The sequence below is a fragment of the Rhinoraja longicauda genome, chromosome 13 (assembly GCF_053455715.1).
Source record: "Rhinoraja longicauda isolate Sanriku21f chromosome 13, sRhiLon1.1, whole genome shotgun sequence".
In the NCBI taxonomy this organism is placed as follows: Eukaryota; Metazoa; Chordata; class Chondrichthyes; order Rajiformes; family Arhynchobatidae; genus Rhinoraja; species Rhinoraja longicauda.
In genome coordinates, this window is record NC_135965.1 from 37,971,209 (window position 1) to 37,993,893 (window position 22,685).

General features: G+C 43.0%; 1 protein-coding gene across 1 annotated transcript in view; it reads right to left on the reverse strand.

The window, feature by feature from the left end:
* clstn2a (calsyntenin 2a) overlaps positions 1-22,685 on the reverse strand; it is a 413,239-nt gene that overhangs the window by 203,718 nt on the left and 186,836 nt on the right. The window contains exon 3 of the mRNA XM_078410820.1: positions 11,564-11,686. Coding sequence (XP_078266946.1) covers positions 11,564-11,686 — 123 coding nt within the window. The remainder of the gene's footprint in view (positions 1-11,563; positions 11,687-22,685) is intronic.

Sequence of the window (22,685 nt, forward strand, 5' to 3'; positions counted from 1 at the left end):
GTTCTAGATTCTCCTAACCTGGGGAAAAGGACTTGAAAACCTATTCCCTTCATGATTTTATACACCTCTGTAAATTCACCACACAACTTCTTGCACTTGTGGAGATGAGGAATGCAGAGCCAGATCTATCTTACGCAAACTCGACACACTCAATGGAAAAAGTCCAAGCCTGCCCAACTTATTCTATAGTTCAGGCTCTTAAGTCCTGGCAACATCCTTGTAAATTTTCTCTGCACACTTTCCTATAGCAGAGTGACCAAAACTGAACATATTATTCCAAGTGTGGCCTCTCCATTGTCTTGTGCAACTGTAACATAATGTCCCATCACCCATAGCTCAATTCCCTGACGGATGGAGACCAACGTGCCAAATGCCGCCTTCACCACCATATCTGCCCGTGACACCAGTTTCAGGGAACTATGTGGTTTTATTCCGAGATCCCTCTGCTCTATAACATTCCCCAAGGCCCTACTGTTCATTCTGAATATCCTGTCCTGGTTTCGCTTCCCAAACTGAAACACCTCACACTTATTTGAATTAAACTCCCCTTGCCATTGCTCGGCCCACTTACCCAGCTGTCAAGATCCCACTGTAATTCTTGATAACCACCTTCAATGTGTATGATACCACCTACTTACATCACACTAATAATGCCAAGACCAAAATTTAATTGGAGCTTCAATTCCAGATAAGAACAGTAAGAGAACAGCAGGTCGTCAATTACTCAGGAGAAATCACCAAGTGTTATAGATCTTATAGAGGTGTATAAAATGATGAGAGGAATAGGTCGGATGGATGCACAGAGTCTCTTGCCCCGGAGGCAGGGAATTGAAGCCGGAAAGAGTACAAAGAAAATTTACGATGATGTTGCTTGGACTAGAGGGTCTGAGCTGTAGGGAGAGGTTGAGCAGGCTGGGACTCCCTGGAGGGCAGGAGGATGAGGGGTAATTGTAGAGGTGTATAAAATCATGAGAGGCATAGATCAGGTAGATGCACAGTCTCTTGCCCTGAGTAGGTAAATCGAAAACCAGAGGACATAGGTTTACGGTGAAGGGGAAAAGATTTAGTAGGAATCGGAGGGGTAACTTTTTCACACAAAGGGTGGTGGGTGAATGGAACAAGCTGCCAGAGGAGATAGTTGAGGCAGGGACTATCCCAATGTTTAAGAAACAGTTAGACAGGTACATGGATAGGACAGGTTTGGAGGGATATGGACCAAACACAGGCAGGTGGGATGAGAGTAGTTGGGACATGTTGGCCAGTGTGGGCAAGTTCAGCCGAACTGCCTGTTTCAATTCCCATCAGAACCATCAGACTCACTATCCCCAGGACTCTCTCTTGACATTGTGGCTTTTCTCTTTCTGTATCAGCACTGGCTATTTCAACCATAAGCCACCCACCAGTGACATTGGTCCAGTTTCTCTTTCCCCCTTTTGATTTCCTGAATATATCCAATGCCCTTGTTATTTGCAATGCATCTCACAGCTTTCTTTGTTCCGTAAAACCTCTAAATATCCTCCTGAACCTATTTGACTGAGGACTCCACAACATATCGCCGTGCCGACCCCGATCACATCCTAGCATAGAAATTCCCTTTACCCGATATCCATGAACATATTTAAATTGAACAGGACAATGGCCTAAAACGGTAATGTTATTAGTTTTAGTTTGCGAGAAACAGCAATGAAGCAAGGCCTTCGGCCCACTGAGAGCACACCAACCATTGATCACCTATTTACATTAGTTCCATTAACCCAGTTTTGCATCCATTCCTACACACTGGGGGCAATGTACAGTCACTAATTAACCTACAACCCCGTACGCCTTTGGGATGTCGGAAGGGTTGACTAACAAATTGGGATCAATCACCAAATACGCATTTCAAACAATTATGGACTCTCTAAAAAGAAACAAAATACTTCTCAATTGACGTTGTATTTCTTTTGCGGTGGTAGGGGGTGTGGAGATGGAGGGACTCAGAATGGTGGCAACAATATTTAAAATTCTACAGGTGGATTGGCCCATTATTTGCAAGTTTTCAATTAAATTCCCTCATAACTTTGTTACCTCATCGTTAAATTAGCTGTGTTCTGTTATAATGTTCTACTATAATTCTCAAATTCACTCCAAACATTGTTTCTTCAGAAGGCGACTGACTGGTCAAAAAGATCTCTTCAAGGTGGCACAGCGGTAGAGTTGCTGCCTTACAGCACCAAAGACCTAGGTTTGATCCTGCCTACGGGAGCTGTCTGTACCGAGTTTGTACATTCTCCCTGTGACCACGTGGGTTTTCTCCGGGTGCTGCGGTTTCCTCACACACTCCAAAGATGTACAGGTTTGCAGGCTAATTGGCTTGGTAAAATTGTAAATTGTAAATTGTCCCTGGTGTGCGCAGGATTGTGTGCGTGTGCGTGAATCGCTGGTCAGCGCGGACTCGGTGGACTGAAGGACCTGTTTCCACGCGGTATTTCTAAACTAAACACTAAACTAAACTCACTTTCACACGTCTCATTCTGATAAAAACCATGACAGTCTTTAAAAAGTCGCATTTCTTGTCTTTTGAAAATCTTTTTAAGCACGCAAGTGAACACAATTTCTGCAATTACTGCCATGTCAGAGAACCATATTACATGCTTGATTTATTAACATTATTTCAGAAACCTGCAGCCAACATAATGACTAAATACCATCTTCCTAATAACTATTAACTAGTCAGTTATCACAGCGAGATAGAGCCCTAAAGACAGAGGTTCAAGTTACAAATGAGAGACCTACCCGATGTGCGAAGTTCAGCAGGAACTCCACGTGCATTCAATCAGTGAACAAGTTGGAAGTTTCTATCAATAATCAATTGTGGCAATTAACTTCGAAGAACCAGCATACCTAACTGCAATTTCCATTTTGCTGATCAGTTTGCTTGGGTATCTGAAAAGAACTTGGCTCAATTGAGGAATTATATACTTCACAAAATTACAAAATTAGCCACAAGAGTGATTATCGGACATTTGTAATATAAAAGGACACCAACTGGTGCAAAGCTGAACGTTGATTTTGTTTTAATGAACATTTGAAATGCTATTATGGGTAGGGCTATTTCCTCGCTACTTCACATTTCCCCCCTAGCTCAAAACACAAACTATGAAATGAGAGAGTAATGAATTATTGTTAAAGGTGAAGCTCCTTGGCTCTGCCTTACTAATACGCTCCAGAGTGCGCTCTCTGCATTAATCAAACTCTGATGTGATTACCGTTTTACCTCATCAGTAGTCTGAACAAGTAGCTCTGCAAATAATAGACTTGGCTCTCTCTTCAACCTAGGAGTGGTTTTGCAGAACAAAGACTTAGCTTGTAGCAGAATGACGAGAAAAAAAAAAATGCTCCAAGGCCAATTATTGTATAGTTCATATGCAAATGAAAAAATACATGAGAACTTTCTGCCAGTGTACTTATGCCAACTGCTGAATATATACTTGCACTATTAAAGCGTAAATGAATGGCTCAGTTGTATCAAAAATGGTCACTGTGAATTAGTTTAGTTTGGTTTAGAGATACAGCGTGGAAACAGGTCCTTAGGCTCACTGAGTCCGTGCCAAACAGCAATCACTGCACACTAACACTACCCTACACACAAGGGACAATTAACCTGTGCATCTTTGTAGTGTGGGAGAAAATCGGAGCACCTGGAGAAAACCCAGGTGGTCACAGGGAGAACATCCAAACTCCATGTGGACAGCACCCGTATTCAGGATCGAACCCGGGTCTCTGGCGCTGTAAGGCAGCAATGCTACCGCTGTGCCACCGTGCTGCCCTCTCATTTTTTGTGCAATGTTTAATGGCCAATTGCGCTATTGCGAGCTTTACTGAATTAACACTTAATGATTAACAATTAACACACGCTCTTGGTAGCAAATGGTCTGGAAATTTATAGTTTGAAAAGTTATAACAATTTTACTTTGATCCAAATTTGAAAATATCCAGTTATAAAAAAACACTCTACCATTGCTCCAATTTTTATAATTATATAGTGTTCTTATTAAACTGTACAATTTTTTTTTTTAAATTGAGATTCTAACAGGCAGGCTTCTTAGAAAATGTCCAGGAGAACTTGGAAGCCCATTGGAATAAATTTAATGTCACTTAAAAGAGCATAATGATTTGTGACAAAAGATCTACAGCTGAAATTCCCTGCAATAGGTTAATTAATGTAAATATCACTTGGTGTGATGCAGCAAAGAGAGATCACTAAGGCTTCTAATCAATCATTCTCTTTTGCCCAGAGAGGACAAGACAAATGAACCTCAATTGCTTTCTAGGTCTCAAGATAAAAGAGAGGAGCAAATGGCTGCCACACTCTGCTCCTGGTCATTAGCCATTAGGCTTTGTGGTGACATCCATGATCAAATAGCTTATTTTGCTCTCCTTATCTGTATTTAGTAGTTACCTAGAGGTTATTGCTGAACTTGTGAAAACACCCAGACTAATGAAGAGATACACATGGACTCATCGAGTCACACAGCATGGAAAAAGGCCCTTCGGCCCAACATGTCCCATCTACACTCATACCATCTGCCTGCATTTGGCCCATATCCCTCAAAACCTGTCCTATCCATGTACCTGTCTAAATGTTTCTTAAACGTTGCGATACCACCAGGCTCAACTACCTCCTCTGGCAGCTTGTTCCATACACCCACCACATTTTGGATGAATGAATGAATAAGTTTATTGGCCAGGTATGTACACATTCAAGGAATGTGCCTTGGTGCTCCGCTCGCAAGTTACCCTTCAGGTTCCTATTGAATCTTCCCCCCCTCACTTTAAACCTATGTCCTCTGGTTCTTATTTAATTAGATTCTAATTTAAACCACGATGCCAACATAACTAATACAAAGGACAGTTGTAGTTTTCTGGAGTCCAATCATTTCAACCACACAGGGATGTTCAGATGCACAGTTGTAGAGTTGCTGCCTTACAGCGCCAGAGACCCAGGTTCAATCCTGACTATGGGTGCCGTCTGTATGGAGTTTGTACGTTCTCTCCGTGACTTCATATGTTTTCTGCAGGTGCTTCGGTTTCCTCCCACACTCCAAAGATGTACAGATTTGTAGGTTAATTGGCTTCTGTAAGCTATAAATCGTCCCCAGTGTGTAGGGCCAGTGCTAGTGTACAGGGTGATCGTCGGTCTGTATGGGTTCAGTGGGCCGAATGGCCTGTTTCCACGCTGTATTTCTAAAGTGGTTAGGGCTGCATCCTTTGCCCTGCAGATTTTAGACATGTTATTTATTATAACTCCCTTATAAGTTGTACAAGATTGTAGAGATGCCACACTGAAAGTATTGTTCACGGTTTTGATTACTCTGCTGTCAGAAAGATGCCATTAAGCTGGAAGGGTGCACAAAAGATTTACGAGGATATTGAGGGACTCAAGGGCCTGAGCTGCAGGAGAGGTTTGGCAGGCTAGGACTTTATTCCCTGGAGCGCAGGGTAATCTTATAAAGGTATATAAAATCATGAGGGGAACAGATAGGGTTCATGCGTCTTTTCCCAGGGTAGAGGCTTATGTTTAAGCTGAGAGAAGAAAACATTAAGAGGAACCTGAGGGGCAACTTTTTCACGCAGAAAGCATTGGATATATGGAACGAATTGCCAGATAAAGTAGTCAAGGCAGGTGCAATAAGAACATTTGAAAGACATTTGGACAGATACTTGGATAGGAACGTTTTTGAGGAATATGGGCAAATGGGACTATCTTAGATGGGGCACCTTGGTTGGCATTGGGGCTGAAAGGGGTGTTCTGTGCTTAATGACTCGATGACAGTGTACAGTCAGATGCAGAATATTCGCTGAGGTAGATCCAATCTTTATAAATTCCTCTGAAAACAAAATAATCAGTGCTTGCATTCAGCCAGACTTGGACAATACTCAGACTTGCTTTGTAGTAAGAGGCAAGTAACATTCATGCAATGGGCAAAGACCACTTCTGACAGCGATCACCTCTTCTTCACATTTAGTTGCTTTTCAATGCCAGAAGACCAGCATCAAGATAATATGACTGGGCTGGTAAATCTGGGGACTGATCTAATTTTGTTGGTGCATCTCAGCGGGCTTGAATCTTTATGGCCATCTGAAATAGCCCAGCGAGGCACTCATTTCAACAGCAATTCAAGATTCACTTTGCTAATCGGAGGATTGTGCTTTGGGAAGGGAATACTCTGTTGGACAGTTTGTAAGAAGAGAGTTTCACTGTGCATTTGCACTGTGACAATACAGCACCATTCCTGCAAATACACGTAAACATTTCCCTGCTGGGCTTTCAAAATAAAAGACCAGAGCTCCTCTAGGTTGTGAATCACTGCTTATCTCTCAAGCAACATCAAGAAATGAAAATAAACATTTGAATTTATCTTGTGCCTTTCATGACCTCAAGATTACCATGGATGTCCCAAACCAGTTACCAGCCAAAGAGATATTTCTGTAGTGTCGACTGTGTTGTGATGTTTTGATCCGTGATGGCAGATTACACCGGCATTTAATTGCTCTTTGTGGAATTATGTCATGCACAAACTGGCTGCTGCTAAATCCCACATCATTACACGACTTCATTTCAAAAATGTGTTTTAGTAACTGTAAATTGTTCGGCGACTTTCCGAGATTTTGCATGGCACTGTGCCAACACAAGGATCTTCTGCATGGGCTTGAGATGAAGGGCACTCACTTTGGTGAGGTACCCCCAGGAAACAAGAGGGATTAGCTAGAGTCATAGAGTACCTTTGGCCCAATTTGCCCACACTGGCCAACATGTCCCATCTACACTAGTCCCACCTGCCTGTGTTTGGACCATATCTCTCCAAACCTGTCCAGAGCTGGCAGAAAGAATGCCCTGAACCCATGGAAAGTGACACTAATACGTGAAGACTTTATCAAAACACAAAGTGATGGAACAACTGGATGGGTCAAGCAGCATCTGCCGTGGGAATGGACAGGCGACATCTCAGTTCGGGACTCTACGTAATCTCGATGAAACCTTGCCTCTCCATTTGCCCCACTGATGCTTTCCGAAGCCGCTGAGGTCCTCCAGCACTTTGGAATTTCTTCAAAATTCCAGTATCTGCTGTTCCTCGTGCCGCCATGATGGCTTTATGCACTGTGGAGATGCTGGTGAGTGTTGAATATTGAGGCATCAAAGGAAACACTTGTTTATAATTAAACAAGTATCAGATTAACATTTTAATTACATCTAAACAGGTGTCGCACCGCCAAAATGAAATTCTGCTCCTGTTCTCAGGAGGCAGAACAGGTGACGTTCTCAGGATGAAGGTATCAGAATTAATGCCCAAACACAGCTGATCCTGAACCCTGCTAATACAATAAATATATCAAACTTTAGCTGGGCTAGACTATCTGAGGCCTCTCAGTGGTGAAAACCTATCCCTTCACTTGCATCAACCACAACAAATGAATTTTGTTCCAAGTCGTATCTTTGAATGAATGGTTTGAAAGGGCGGCACGGTGGCGCAGCGGTAGAGTTGCTGCCTTACAGTGAATGCAGCGCCGGGGACTCAGGTTCGATCCTGACTACGGGCGCCGTCTGTACGGAGTTTGTACGTTCTCCCCGTGACCTGTGTGGGTTTTCCCCGAGATCTTCGGTTTCCTCCCACACTCCAAAGACTTACAGGTATTTAGGTTAATTGACTGGGTAAATGTTAAAAAAAAATTGTCCCTAGTGTGCGTAGGATAGTGTTAATGTTCGGGGATCGCTGGGCGGCGCGGACTCGGTGGGCCGAAGGGCATGTTTCCGCGCTGTATCTCTAAATCTAAAAAAATCTAAATCATGTCCACTCCATTGATGATGGTTTTCACAGCGGAGGTTGGATGGAGGCAAGTACTTTGAACGACTCACTATGAAGGAAGAACAAAATAGGTCGTGTGGTGCTTTATTGTCACAGTGCGGGTAGTGTCCATATGATATTTAGGTGTGATTCCCACAAAAAATAAGCATAACCAGTATTAAACAGAATTTCTGACACAAATTGGATCCCACAAAATTCAAACCTCAAAATCCTTTGCACTATTCTGAATGACATGGAGTCAAACGTTCTTAAACCCTCCCCAAAATGGACATGAAGGATGGTGGGATCAGTTGTACATCAATCCTTTGTACATATGATAATCAAACAGTCTTGACTCTTGTTTTAGGACGCAGAAGAAGGGAGACATGGAGATCTTAGGCCCCCATGGCTGACCATGGGTGAGACATGGAGAATACAGAGGGAATGGCTGTATTGGATGAAGAGTGTAAGAACGTGTGGCCAAGGCTTCATCATAGCTGATGTGTCCCCTCACCCCCATCTTCTCTGAAACTTAAAACTTGCTCGATTTCTAATTCCTGTTCAAAGGTCACTGACTTGAATGTTAACCCTTCTGGAGTAAGGTCAGAGGGTCAGCCAGCATCTCTGGAGAAAAGGAATAGATGACGTTTTGGCTCGAGACCCTTCTTCAGGCTGAGAGTCAGGGGAGAGGGGAAACAAGAGACATAGAAGGAAAATAAAGCGAATGAATGAAAGATATGCAAAAAGCAATGATGATCAAGGAGAGGTGGAGCCCACAATGGTCCATTGTTAGCTGTGGGATAGCAGATAACGAGTTGTACAGACAGTGCATCTCTCCCCACAGATGCTGTTTTACCTGCTATATTATCATTCATTCCTGTTTTCATTTCAGATTGCAACATCTGCTTTTTTAAAAAACTTTTTAAAAGTTTTTTTGTAATATCTGCAAGATTTTAGTAATGGTGTGATTATAAATACAGAATTTTTAAAATTTTCATTAGATTAAATGTGTTTGATTTGCCAGATGTAGCATTTAATTCAGTGATAAAAAAAGTCCACGCAGTAATTAAATAATTTTACGTGCAGCACAAGAGCATTCTTTTCGTGAATAAGAAATCATTAAATACTTTCAATTATTTATGCAGACATTTTCCTTCGTACAATCAACAATGTAAAATAACATTGCATCTCACATTTTCTTCCGTGTATTCAAGCTTAAAGGTCAGACTTTTACATTCTTTACTCTCCTTTCTGAAAATGCAGCAAGGTTGGGTGACGTACGAGCAATGATCAGCTTGCATCACGTTGATGATTTCAGATGAACCGGCCAAATCCTCCAGACAATACTGGAACCAATGGAAGTCACACTTGGCAAAACATGTCCTGGCAGGAAGCAGTGGAAAGGGCACGTAAAGAAAAAGACAGCCGTCCGCCATGTAATAACACCGTAAATGGTTCACTGATTGAAAAAGCCAGCTGGAGCCATCAGTCTACAGAAAGAAAAACTCTACACAAATAAACTCAACAAAGCTACTTACATCTAAATTAATTTTCTTCAAATCTCCAGTACACTCCGGAAAAAGTAAATTTATTCCTCTGCCCTTCTTATCAATTTATCTATATATCGTATGTTTGTTCCTGTTATTTCTGTGTCCCGTTGTTTTGTTATGCCCTTCTCATTCACAAAGAAACGGTACACGACCCGCACAATTTCAGGCCCACCTTACTCACCATTGCCCTGGGGGCACATTCATCCAAGTTTCATTCAAATTGGTCTCATATTTTTAAAGTTAGAGACATTTTAAAGTTTAAAAATCACCTTATTAGACCGATTGCTTGGCATGTTTAGCGTAAGACGTCACAATGGGTCCCGCCCGAGTCATGGCCAATGAGGGAGGGGGGGGGGGGGACCCAGGGAGTCGCGGCCAATGAGTGGGGGGGACCTAACTTCAACAAGTGCACTCCCCCCCCCCCCCCAGGAGGACCAGCGGGAGGACCGGCGCCCGTCCCGGCGTGCCTTGCGCCTGAACTTCCTCCCGTGGTACAGCACGGCGCCAGAGGCAGCAGCAGAGGGTCCAACAAGATGACCGTTGCCGGCGTTCCCCACCGCTTGCCGCCGATCAGCACTGCAAGCACGGCGTCCAGGTAAGTGCCTTTTCCCTGTCGCCCCTTGCCCACCCATGGACACGGGGGACACTCCCCGCCCGGCAATGGGTCCATGGGTTGCCGGGCCCACAGGATCGTCAGTTGCGGGTTACTAGCCCGCAGGAGGAACGGTAATTTCCCTGTCCCCCCCCCTCGCCCGCGGGGGACGCTCTCCGCCCACCAACGGATCAACAGATCGGTAGTGTTGCTGGGCCCAAGACGGCCCCAGGGGACACTCCCCGTCCACCACCGGCTCCCGCCAATGGCCCCGGGGACGCCCCCCGCCCGCCAATGGGTTCACGGATTGGTAGGGTTGCTGGGCCTGATAGACAGCTTTCATCCCACTGGTTCCGGTCCCAAACCTCCACTACATTGGTCCAGCACCCTCTCCTCCCACACTCCCCCCTCCCCTCACTCACCCACTCACTCCCCCATTCCATCCCCCCTGAACCCCCCTTATTCCCCTCTCCTCCCCTCCCCCCCACTCACTCCCCCTGAACCCCCCTTGTCCCTCCCCTCCCCCCCACTCAATCCCCCCTCAACCCCCCTCCTCCATCTCACCAACTCACCCACTCCATCCCTCCTCAACCCCTTATTTCCCCTCTCCCCTCATCCCCCCTCCCTCAGCCACGCCCGCAGGACCGCCCGCAGCAGAGATTTGCACCCAACGGGTGTACAAAAAAATCAGAGATCCTCATTGTTTTTCCTTCGTGTCATAAAAATAACTAATTAGTGAGCAAATATGCTCACTTAAACAATGTTAAACTCTATTATTGGTTAAGTGTTAGAAATAGCACTGGACATTAATAGTGTTTGAATATACTAGTAAATCACAACGCAACAGTTCAAGACAGAAATGTTCATTCCCTTAGCCTATGTGGACAGCTGTACCATCAACCTAGAACCTAAGAGACACCTTGCAACGACAGGCACCCTCCAAAAACTTTACATTCATTGCATTCCCGACCACAGGGCCCTATTGTCATTAACAATCAAGAGGTTCAGTGAGGCTAATTTATTTTCATGACCCAGAACTCAAAAGTATTAGTAAACATGCTAATGATGTAAATTGTTATAGATGCAATCAGCAATTCTAATTATTCCTCCCATTATCATATAGCCATCAGGCTGGAATCGGATTGCCATTTTTTTCAGTGGCAGTTCAAGTTATTTTCAAAATGCACCAACATAAATCATTTGCACCAACTATCCTAACGGTATCGTTGAGACAATCGCAAGGGCATCGATCCAAATGCTTTTCAATTGTGCTCCACAGACAGATGTACATAATTGACCACAAGAGATGCTGAAGTTCCCCAAACAGTTTTCTACCACACTAAAATAAAACATTCTTTGTAAGTAAGTGTGGATACTTTTCATTTCGTTTCAAAGCAGCTGCCAAAAAAATCCACAAATCAATTTGTTTCTTTCCAACAGAAGATGGACCTGTCGAAAGAGTGACATCCGTCATCGCGAGGCGTCAAAGAGAATCTGTACCGTGAATGGAGTCATCGTGTGTCACCGCCCCGTGGACACAGGGAAATATCACATGAGCTTCAGACTCTGGGATGACTAGTGGCGTGACAACTCACCGGCGTAGCGCACTGGCGCATCCTTGTCCAGAGCGACCAGAGGAGGGTCCAGGAACACTGTGTTGTTGTTCTCCGTAATCACTCCGTGGTAGGATGTCTCAATCCATGGCTTGTGCTTGTTTACTGAAGAAAAAGACAAAACCAAAGAGTGGTGTCAACTATGTCTGATCACATCAGCATACCTTTCCAAACACGTCCAAACTCCGGACAGGCAGCATCCTTGGTCAGGATTCTTCAGAGAACGAAGAAGGGACACGACCCGAAACATCACCTATTCCTTTTTTGTCCAGAGATACTGCCTGAACCGCTGAGTTAGTCTAGCTTTTTGTGTCTATCAATTGGGACGAATGGCAAAAGCAAAAATATTCCATCTGAAGAGTTTCTTTGCAGCCGAAAAGAATCTTGAACTACCACCAGTTTCTCCCTTTTCATCCACCCACCATCGACCGCAGCATTCCCCCCCCCACCACCCTCCCTAACCTCCACTATTTAATTTCGGACTGGTTGTATGAAACATAATGCAATTGTAAAATAGTGTAAATATCCAGATGTTGTTGGTTGCAATTACTATCTTAAGTTTTACATTTAACTTTGATTCCTCACACATCAACTTTATTAATTAATTAATAATTACTCTAGTATCTTGAGGTCCTTTAGCAAACTAAAGCAACTGCTAAATAATAATAATAATAATAATAATAATAATAATAATAATAATAATAATAATAATAATAATAATAATAATAATAATAATAATAATAATAATAATATTAATAATAATAATAATAATAATAATAATAATAATAATAATGCCACCTGGCATATTCCTCAATCCAAGCACAATGATTGTAGGTGACATCTGGTGCATTGCGTATTAATAATAACCTGAACCGGATCGTGTCATGTTAAAAGTATAGAATAGAAATATATCAGACTTTAGACTTTAGAGATGCAGCATGGAAACTGGTCCTTCGGCCCCGAGTCCCTGCCGACCCCCGACTCATACTAACCTACACACTAGGGACAGGTTACAATTTCCAGAAGCCAGTTAACCGATAAACATGCATGTCTTTGGAGTGTGGGAGAAAACCAGTACCCGGAGAAAACCCAAGCTGACACAGGGAGAACATACAAATTTGATACAGACAGCACCCGTAGTCAGGATTGAACCCAGGTCTCTGGCGCTGTAAGGCAGCAGCTCGACTGCTGTGCAATGTGCCGCCCTTTGTTGGAAAAAAAGAGTAGGCTATTTGAACCCTCATGTCTGATCTGCATTTAATAAATTTGCGGCTGATATTTTAGCTCAGCATTGTTTTTCTGCACTGTTCATATCCTTTGTTGCCCTTAATATCTAAAAATCTATTGATTTTCATCTTGAATGTACTTTAGTGACTGAGCTTCATGGTCCTCAAGGCATAGAAAACTCTGAAGATTTACTACTCTCTGGAATAAAGATATCTCTTCTCAATCCTGAAAGGCCAATGGGTTAGTTTGAGATTGTGGTCCCTGGGTCAAGACAGCTAAGCCAAATGAAAGATCTTCCATGCGCTCTCCCTTTCTGACCTCATTGGTATTTTGCATGTTTCGAATTAGATACTTTCATTCTTCTAAATGCTTGAATATATCGATATGGTTATACTCCATCTTTTAAGCTAAGCATTGAGCACTGTTGCAATGCATTCAAAGCTCTGCTTACTCTCATTTATCCAGCCTTTTCCCACTTACATATGCGACATCATCGCATCATCTATTACTTTGGACAGTTTCCATGTTCCTAGTCCCACATGGTTTGCTCTCCAGTGATGTCCAACGTTTCTATATCAACACTTCACACCATGATGGACTGAGGCCTCTTCACCTCTTACTTGGACAGAGTTCATCTCCACCATCACCCTCCCTTGCCTGGCTAAATGTGTTTCTTACATCGACAACTTCTCCTTTAACCCAATTCCCTTTCACCAAACGTGTGGTTATGGGAACCATCATGTCTGATGCTGTGCGGTTGAGTTGAAGCAGTTCTTATATCAGTCATATTAAGTCCTCCCTCTCATCTCGGTTCGCTGATGCCAGTACTGGTGCTGCTTCCTGCACATGTACAGAACCCTAAAGATTCACCTTTGATGCCAATTTCCACCACGCTTGCACTATCTTATGACCCTCATCTGACTCGTGGAGTTACACAGCGTGGAAACAGGCCCTTCAGACCAACCTGCCCACACCGATAAACATGTCCCATCTACACTAGTCACACCTGCCCGCGTCTGGCCCATATTCCTCTAATCCTTATCCATGTACCTGTCTAAATCTTTCTTAAAGTACCTGCCTCAATACCTCCTCCGGCAGCTCGTTCCATACACCCACCACCCTTTGTGTAAAAAGGTTACTCCTCAGGTTCCTATTAAATCTTTCCCCCCTCACCTTCAGCCAATGTTCTCTGGCTCTCGACTCCCCTACTCTGGGCAAGAGACTGTGTGTTTACCCAATCTATTCCTTTCTTGATTTTGTACACATACATACACACATTTTGTACACTCATTTGCTTTTGGAAAATTTCCAAGTCCAGCTCAAGATATATTAGTGACAATCACGCAAGCCCAAAGACTCTTACACTCTGGTGTACTTCTTTCTGCACTGCCTGTTTTACTTGGATATGGCTTGAATGTACTCATGTATGGTGTGATTTGACAGGATTAGCACAAAAGGTTTTCCACTGTACCTCGATATACAACACAATAATAAACCATGTTCAATACCAAACTTCTGCTACTGTCTCACAAGTCCAGCTCCTGCAATGCTTTGCTTTTTGATAACTTCCAAAAGCAGTCTGGTGATGCTGAAATAAGGAACTGCAGATACTGGTTTACAAAAAAGACACAAAGTGCTGGAGTAACTTGGTGGTTCTTCAGCATCTCTGGAGAACATGAATAGGTGACGTTTCAGGTTGGGTCCCTTCTTCAGACTGATTGGTGGGGGGGGGGGAGGAAGAAAACTGGAAAAGAGGAGGGGCAGGCACAGCCTGGCAGGTAATAGGTGAACACAAGGGGAGGAGGGGGGGGGGTTGATAGGCAGATGGTTGGACAAATCCAGAAATGAAAAGACAAAAGGTGTGAGACAAAATCATTGCAGGGTTGTGAATAGTGAAGCTAGAGGAAGGAATGCAGGTCGAAGGGGAGGGTGGGGGACAAAAAGGTATGTGTCCAGATGGGGAACAGGGAACCCGTATCAATAGACAATAGGTACAGGAGGAGGCCATTCGGCCCTTCGAGCCAGCACCGCCATTCAATGTGATCATGGCTGATCATTCTCAATCAGTACCCCGTTCCTGCCTTCTCCCCATACCCCCTGACTCCGCTACCCTTAAGAGCTCTATCTAGCTCTCTCTTGAATGCATTAAGAGAATTGGCCTCCACTGCCTTCTGAGGCAGAGAATTCCACAGATTCACAACTCTCTGACTGAAAAAGTTTTTCCTCATCTCAGTTCTAAATGGCCTACCCCTTATTCTTAAACTGTGACCCCTTGTTGTGGACTCCCCCAACATTGGGAACATGTTTCCTGCCTCTAACGTGTCCAACCCCTTAATAATCTTATACATTTCTATAAGATCTCCTCTCATCCTTCTAAATTCCAATGTATACAAGCCTAGTCGCTCCAGTCTTTCAACATATGACAGTCCCGCCATTCCGGGAATTAACCTAGTAAACCAACGCTGCACGCCCTCAATAGCAAGAATATCCTTCCTCAAATTTGGAGACCAAAACTGCACACAGTACTCCAGATGAGGTCTCACTATGGCCCTGTACAACTGCAGAAGGACCTCTTTGCTCCTATACTCAACTCCTCTTGTTATGAAGGTCAACATTCCATTGGCTTTCTTCACTGCCTGCTGTATCCATGTTCTCCAGAGATGCTGCCTGACCCACTGAGATCCTCCAGCATTTTGTGTCTCTTGTTGTAATGCATTGTTGGATCAGCATGTAATTGTCAAAATTCAATGAGCTGAAGGAATTTTGTATATTTATTGCGCTGCCATGTTTAACACCATTGTAATGAAAACGACAAATGCAAAAGATTGATCCTGCAAAGAGAATGGTGCTTTTAATGTAAAACTGTTAGCCGGACTCTCAAAGGATGCAATTGCTATCTTTTTGTTAAAGACTACAACACATAGCTGACAGCACTTAATAAGGTTCTACCATTGACATTTCACTCTTTTTTGTCAATTAATTAAATCTGGAATCATTCATTTCAATTTTATGAGCTTTTAGCCTCTCATATAATATTAATAGACCCACTAATCCATGATTGAAGATACTGTTCAAATGATAAAGGCATGATTGGTCAAGCATGGAATAATCTTGTCATTTAGCTTCAAAATCATTTTTCTTGAAACGACTTCTAAGAGCACTAATGGAGCATAGTTTAGTAATCATACACTGATGTAGAAGTGGTCAGTTGGGGAATATAGCTCCAAACCCACAAAAGTAATTAAAACAGTTGTTCAAGGCTTGGACAGCCCAACATAGACACAATGGAAAATGCCTCAGATCTTTCTCATCCCTTGATGAGAAGGGATGGCAAAATAATAGCATTTAATGATATGAAGTTAAATTGAGAGGCAATAGCAAGCAGCTATTGATAATTCCATGTCATTGATAATTTCTCTGTCTGTACATCTTCTCACCCCACATCTTCTCACCCCACATAGTGTGGCGACGAGAATTGCATGAAATACTCCAAATGTGGTCTCACCAAAGTTTGATACAGCTGCAACATGACTTGCCAGGTTTTGTGCTCAATGCCCCAACTGAAGAAGCAAGAACACACATATATTCTTTGCCGACCTGTTCACTTGTGTGGCCGCTTTTAGCGATGAAACACATACCCCCCAAGACTCCTAAATGCCCAAAAGGTTCGACCATTTAGTGTCTACTTTGCTCTTACATTTGACCTCCCAATATGCAATGTCTCACACGTACTCACAACTTCGCCTGCCATTTCTCCGCCCACATTTCCAACTGACCTACGTCTTGCTATGTACTTTGATAACCTTCATTAATATCCACAACTTACCAAAGTCCATGTTTTTAGTGTCCCTACACGCTAGAGATAATTTACAATTTTACCTTAGCCAATTAACCTACAAAAGGGTCTCGACCCAAAACATCACCCATTCCTTCTCTCCAGAGATGCTGCCTGTCCTGCTGAGTTACTCCGGCATTTTCTGTCTATCTTCGGTGTAAACCAGCATCTGCAGTTCCTTCCGACACAACCTAAAAACCTGTACGTCTTTGGAGCGTGGGAAGAAACCAGAGCACCCAAAGAAACCCCACGAGGTCACAGGGAGAACTTACAAACTCTGTACAGACAGCATAAGTAGTCAGGACTGAACCCGGGTCTCTGGCGCTATAAGGCAGCAACTCCATCGCTACGCCTCGATGCCTATTGTATCCCCAGCAATCTGCTGTAGGAAGCTGGGAAAGCTCAAGGTGTGGATTTAGAAACCTATAACAACAGGTGGCGGCACAGTGGCGCAGCGGTAGAGTTGTTGCCTTACAGCGCTAGAGACCCAGGTTCATTCCTGACTATGGTTGCTACCTGTACGGACTTTGTACGTTCTCCCATGACCACGTGTGTTTTCTCCTGGCGCTCCGGTTTCTTCCCACACACCAAAGATGTACAGGTTTGTAGGCTAACGTAAATTGTTCCCAGTGTGTAGGATAGTGCGAGTGTATGAGGTGTTCGCTGGTCAGCGCGAACTCGGTGGGCCGAATTTTCCTGTTTCTGTGCTGTATCTCTAAATTAAACTGCTCATGTCAATTGTCCATCAGTGATGTTGATCATTTGGTGTGGCACATTTCAGGAGATGGGGACCATGCAGCACGACACAGAGATTGAGCAACTGCCACACTGACAAACAAGAACAAGCAAATAGTTCAGGTGAACCCACCCCGACCATCCGAGTGAGGCTTACTCTTAGTCTGAAGAAGGGTCCCGACCCAATACATCATCTGTCCATTTCCCTCCACAGATGTTGTCTGACCCATTGAATTCCTCCAGCTGTTTTTTTTTTGTCCCAACTAAAAAACTAATGTTCTTTACTTCGAATATTATAACTAATATTCTTTACCTGATCATTATTTTTTTTAAATCTACATTGCCTATTTAAGATAACCTCGAAAAATAGTCACATCCATAAGCATCTTTCGTTGCTGGCTGCGATTTATCGCTTAAATCTGATTTCTCCACAAAATAAATCCATATTAAATTTTCACTTGACGTCATTTTCTGTTTTATCTTGATGACTGCCTCCGTGAGTTGTCATAATCCTCATTCTGCACGTGGCGCGCGCATTTGAAAAACCTTCCCTTATCAGACAGCACCAGGTCCACAGCTCCCCTTCAATGACAATGTGATAAAAGCTTCACTGTGGACTGACTGCACTACTTTAAGGACTAATGGGCTTTTGCTTGAGTGATTTTGCAGCAAAGTGCTTCACCTGCACGGTCTCTCCAAGGACAACAGCATCAGTCTCAGTGAATAAAATTGTAGTGACAGTTTTAGGAACTTGCTTTAACTTGCCAAGTTGCAATTCACAGCGTGTGAAAAGTCTGCAATAATAGATTGTACTGTAACTGCACTCCATGGTGTGCTACTGGGCTGTGTGGATCAGAAGGATCTCAATTCAATCAACAGTTAACTGAGGCAGCCTTAGAAGTGGATTTTAACATTACCCTCCTGAGATCAAGGCGGCGGAAAAAATCCAGCGCGGTTTTTGCCGTTCCTCATTTTTATCGGGTACCCTTACAGAATGGAACAATAATCATTTCAACATTTAACATGAAAATATATCCCAAGACGTTTTTAATGGAGGTATTCAGTATACAATAGTAAGAATACCATGATCAGCCATGATCGCATTGAATGGCGGTGCTGGCTCGAAGGGCTGAATGGCCTACTCCTGCACCTATTGTCTATTGTCTATAATCACTTCTGGTTTCAAGGTCTTGCTTTTGGCAATCTCCAATAACTGGCCTGTATTTTAGATTTTGGGAAGTGGAGATGTTTCCCAATACTACATCTTATTTTATGTTGATATAATAACATAATAATATAATACAATGCTATATGTTATCATTGCAGCCTCTACATCATTGGAGACCCCATCTACATAACTGGAGACCTCATCTGCTACATTGGAGACCCCATCTACATTTTTCCTGCATCTAGCTTGTAGCCGTTTATTCCTACTCTTTGCTTCCTGTCTGCCAACCAATTCTCTATCCATGTCAATACCCTATCTCCAATACCATGTGCTCTACTTTTGCTCACCAATCTCCCATGTGGGACCTTATCAAATGCTTTCTGAAAGTCTAGATACACAACATCCACTGGCTCTCCTTCATCCATTTTACTTGTCACATCCTCAAAAAATTCCAGAAGATTAGTCAAGCAGGATTTCCCCTTCATAAATCCATGTTGACTTGGACCAATCCATTTACTGCTATCCAAATGCGCCGTTATTACCTCTAATGTCAGGCTAACTGGTCTATAATTCCCCATTTTCTCTCTCGCTCCTTTCCTGAAATGTGGGATAACATTAGCTACCCTCCAATCCACAGGAACTGATCCTGAATCTATTGAGCATTGGAAAATGATCACCAATGCGTCCACGATTTCTAGAGCCACCTCCTTGAGTACCCTGGGATGCAGACCATCAGGCCCTGGGGATTTATCAGCCTTCAGTCCCATCAGTCTACCCAATACTATTTCTTGCCAAATGCAAATTTCTTTCAGTTCCTCTGTCTCCCTTGATCCTCTGTCCACTAGTACATCTGGGAGATTGTTTGTGTCTTCCTTAGTGAAAACAGATCCGAAGTACCTGCTCAACTCTTCCACCATTTCCTTGTTATCCATAATAATTTCACCCGTTTCTGCCTTCAAGGGACCCACATTTGTCTTTACAAATCTTTTTCTTAACACACCTAAAGAAGCATTTACTGTCCTCCTTTATATTCTTGGCCAGCTTCCCCTCGTACTTCATCTTTTCAGCCCATATTGCCCTTTTTGTTACCTTCTGTTGTCCTTTGAAAGTGTCCCAATCCTCTGGCTTCCTGCTACTCTTTGCTATGTTATAAATCTTTTATTTTAGTTTTATTCCATCCCTAACTTCCCTTGTCAGCCACGGTTGCCTTTTACTCCCCTCAGAATCTTTCTTCGTCTTTGGAATGAAATGATCCTGCATCTTCTGGATTATGCCCAGAAATTCCTGCCATTGCTGTTCCACCATCATTCCTGCTAGGATCCTTTTCCAGTTGACCTTGGCCAGCTCATCTCTCATGCCATCATAGTCCCCATTGTTCAACTGCAACACTGACATTACTGGTTTAACCTTCTCCCTCTCAAATTGCAGATTAAAACTAATCATATTATGGTCACTACCTCCAAGCAGTTCCTTTACCTTGAGTTCCCTTTATTAAATCTGGTTAATTGGACAACACTAAATCCAGAATTGCCTTTTCTCTGGTAGGCTCCAGTACAAGCTGCTCTAAGAATCCATTTCGGAGGCACTCTACAAACTCCCTTTCTTGGGATCCAGAACCAACCTGATTTTCCCAGTCTACCGGCATATTGAAATTCCCCATAACCACAGTGGCATCACCTTTGTTACATACCAGTTTTAACTCCTGCTGCAACTTACACCCTATATCCAGACTACTGTTTGGGGGCCTGTAGATAACTCCCATCAGTGTCTTCTTACCTTTACAATTCCTCAACTCTATCCACAGTGACTCTACATCGTCAGTCCCAATGTCACCCCTCACAAGGGACTGAATTTCATCCCTCACCAACAGAGTTAGTGCAGGTATTGCTGGTCGGTGCGGACTCGGTGGGCCAAAGGACCTGTCTCTGCGCTGTATCTCTAAACTAAACTAAAATTTATGCATGCTGTCCTTGTCCAGCTGCACATGACTACAGCAAGCTCATCTTTTCCACTTCACTGCCCCACTTCTGTGCTTTTTGGTAGCTGAGAGCACTGATCTGGAAAGTTCCAATTCTGCTCTCTTTCTCTGAACCATGCAAATTTTAGCCCTTTCTAAGGTATTCAAGTTCCAATTAGTATACGTTATGACTCTTGAGTAATATAAAACGCCCAACAGAAGCAGTGATTCCAAATATCAATTGATTTTCTTATATGCTTTGCTTCATTGCATTGTGGAAATTAATTTTCATCAATAGCATTTTGATCTCTGAAAACATTACTCCCCTTTAATTCCCTTTACCTCCATTTCTTGGGATTTATTTAAAAATAAATAGCTTGCACTGACACAGAAAGAAAGTCTCTTGCCATTAGGAATGCAATTAATTGCTTTGCCTCTGTGGTTTATGCATTCTTGCAAAGAGCTAATGATTAGTCGGACACAATAAACTAGGCAGTGTTCTCCAAGGACAGGCTGATGTAAGCTCTTGCAAAGAGCCAAAGGGCCAACACCTTACCCTGCTAGTTTTAATAAAAGAATAATGTGATATTGTTAACCGATCTATTGTTACCAAGTACCAATGGATTATTCAAGCCTATCGCTGCAACTCTCATGCATATCATACAATTCCCTGCACCACTCCATGTCTTTCCCTTATCCCCAGAATAGATTGAACAGGGAAAGCAACGAGACAGTAAGGTGACATTTTCTCACTGTTTCATTAAAGATTAGTGGCGCAAGAAACTGCAGTCAAATCAAAAAGTGAGCTTTTAATTTTTTTTTGCCAGCGGCTGCACAATTCTCAACTTTTCTATTCCCCGAGCTTCACAATTTGCAACACTTTATCCATTTTGGGCTCACACCAGTCTCTTGATCCCTGTTCTTTCTCCAACAATCTGCCTATCAAATAACCCCTCGCCTGTGTTCACCTATTACCGCCCTTGCTCTGTCCCACCCACTTTCCTTTCCAGCTTTCTTTCCTACTCCCCTGCTATCAGTTTGAAGAAGGGTCCCGACCCGAAATGGTCACCTATCCATGTCGTCCAGAAATGCTCCACACAAGAGATTATTGTGCAAAACTAGAACGTACAAACTCCGTACAGACAGTACCCGAAGTCGGGATCGAACCCGGATCTCTGGCGTTGTAAGCAGCGCCTGATTAAACTTTAGAGATACAGCGCGGAAACAGGCCCTTTGGCCCACCATGTCCATGCTGACCAGTGATCCCCGTACACTTGCACCATCTTACACACGAGGGACAATTTACAATTTTACCAAAGCCAACTAACCTACAAACCTATACATCTTTGGTGGCTTTATTCACTGCTTGTTCCATTCAGTTGCAGAATCACAATAAAAAAAATTTGCCAGCGGCTGCACAATTCTCAACTTTTCTATTCCCCGAGCTTCACAATTTGCAACTCTTTATCCATTCAGTTCCAGAATCACAAGAAACTATACTCCTCTTCAGAGATCTTATGATTTTACAATAAAAAGTGCAAATCATTCTCGGTACAGGATAACATGACTAGTTGTCTGTTGTAAGCAATCCACCAACTTGAATTGATTCCTGGACTTTTAATTTGGTCCTAGGCTTGTCAAATCAATTTGTATGTATTTCTCATTGTTTTGTGTCAGGGAAGAGCCACCATTTACCATGAGTGCATAGAAACAATAATTTAAAAACTTCATGAACAGCACTAGGTAGTACAAGAAGATGAATTTGGATTAATCAAAACCTGCCTTTGAAGGACTTGAACTCATTTCATTTCTGCTTTACATGCTACTTTATCATTTCAATACCACCAAACTAGTAACCATCTCAAGATATATAACCACTAATTGCTTCCACACAAGCACACTGACTGATGCTTCAGCTATATTTTGTGCTTCTACCTTGGTGACAATATGAATTCAGCTATGATAATTGGTAGGCTTCACAAAGGCAGAAGACTGTTAACCCTCCACTGTCTGCTGAATCGTTTGTCTGTTGTGTAACATTCGCTAGAGTTCAACTTGTTCAGTTTGCTAAATGACAGGAATTGTGAATCTCCCAAATTGCTCTAATTCGTTATCATTTACTCAGCAAAAAAAGCAAAACAAGTGAAACATCTGAAAGACAGGGTGTGGCAACGAAGCAGCA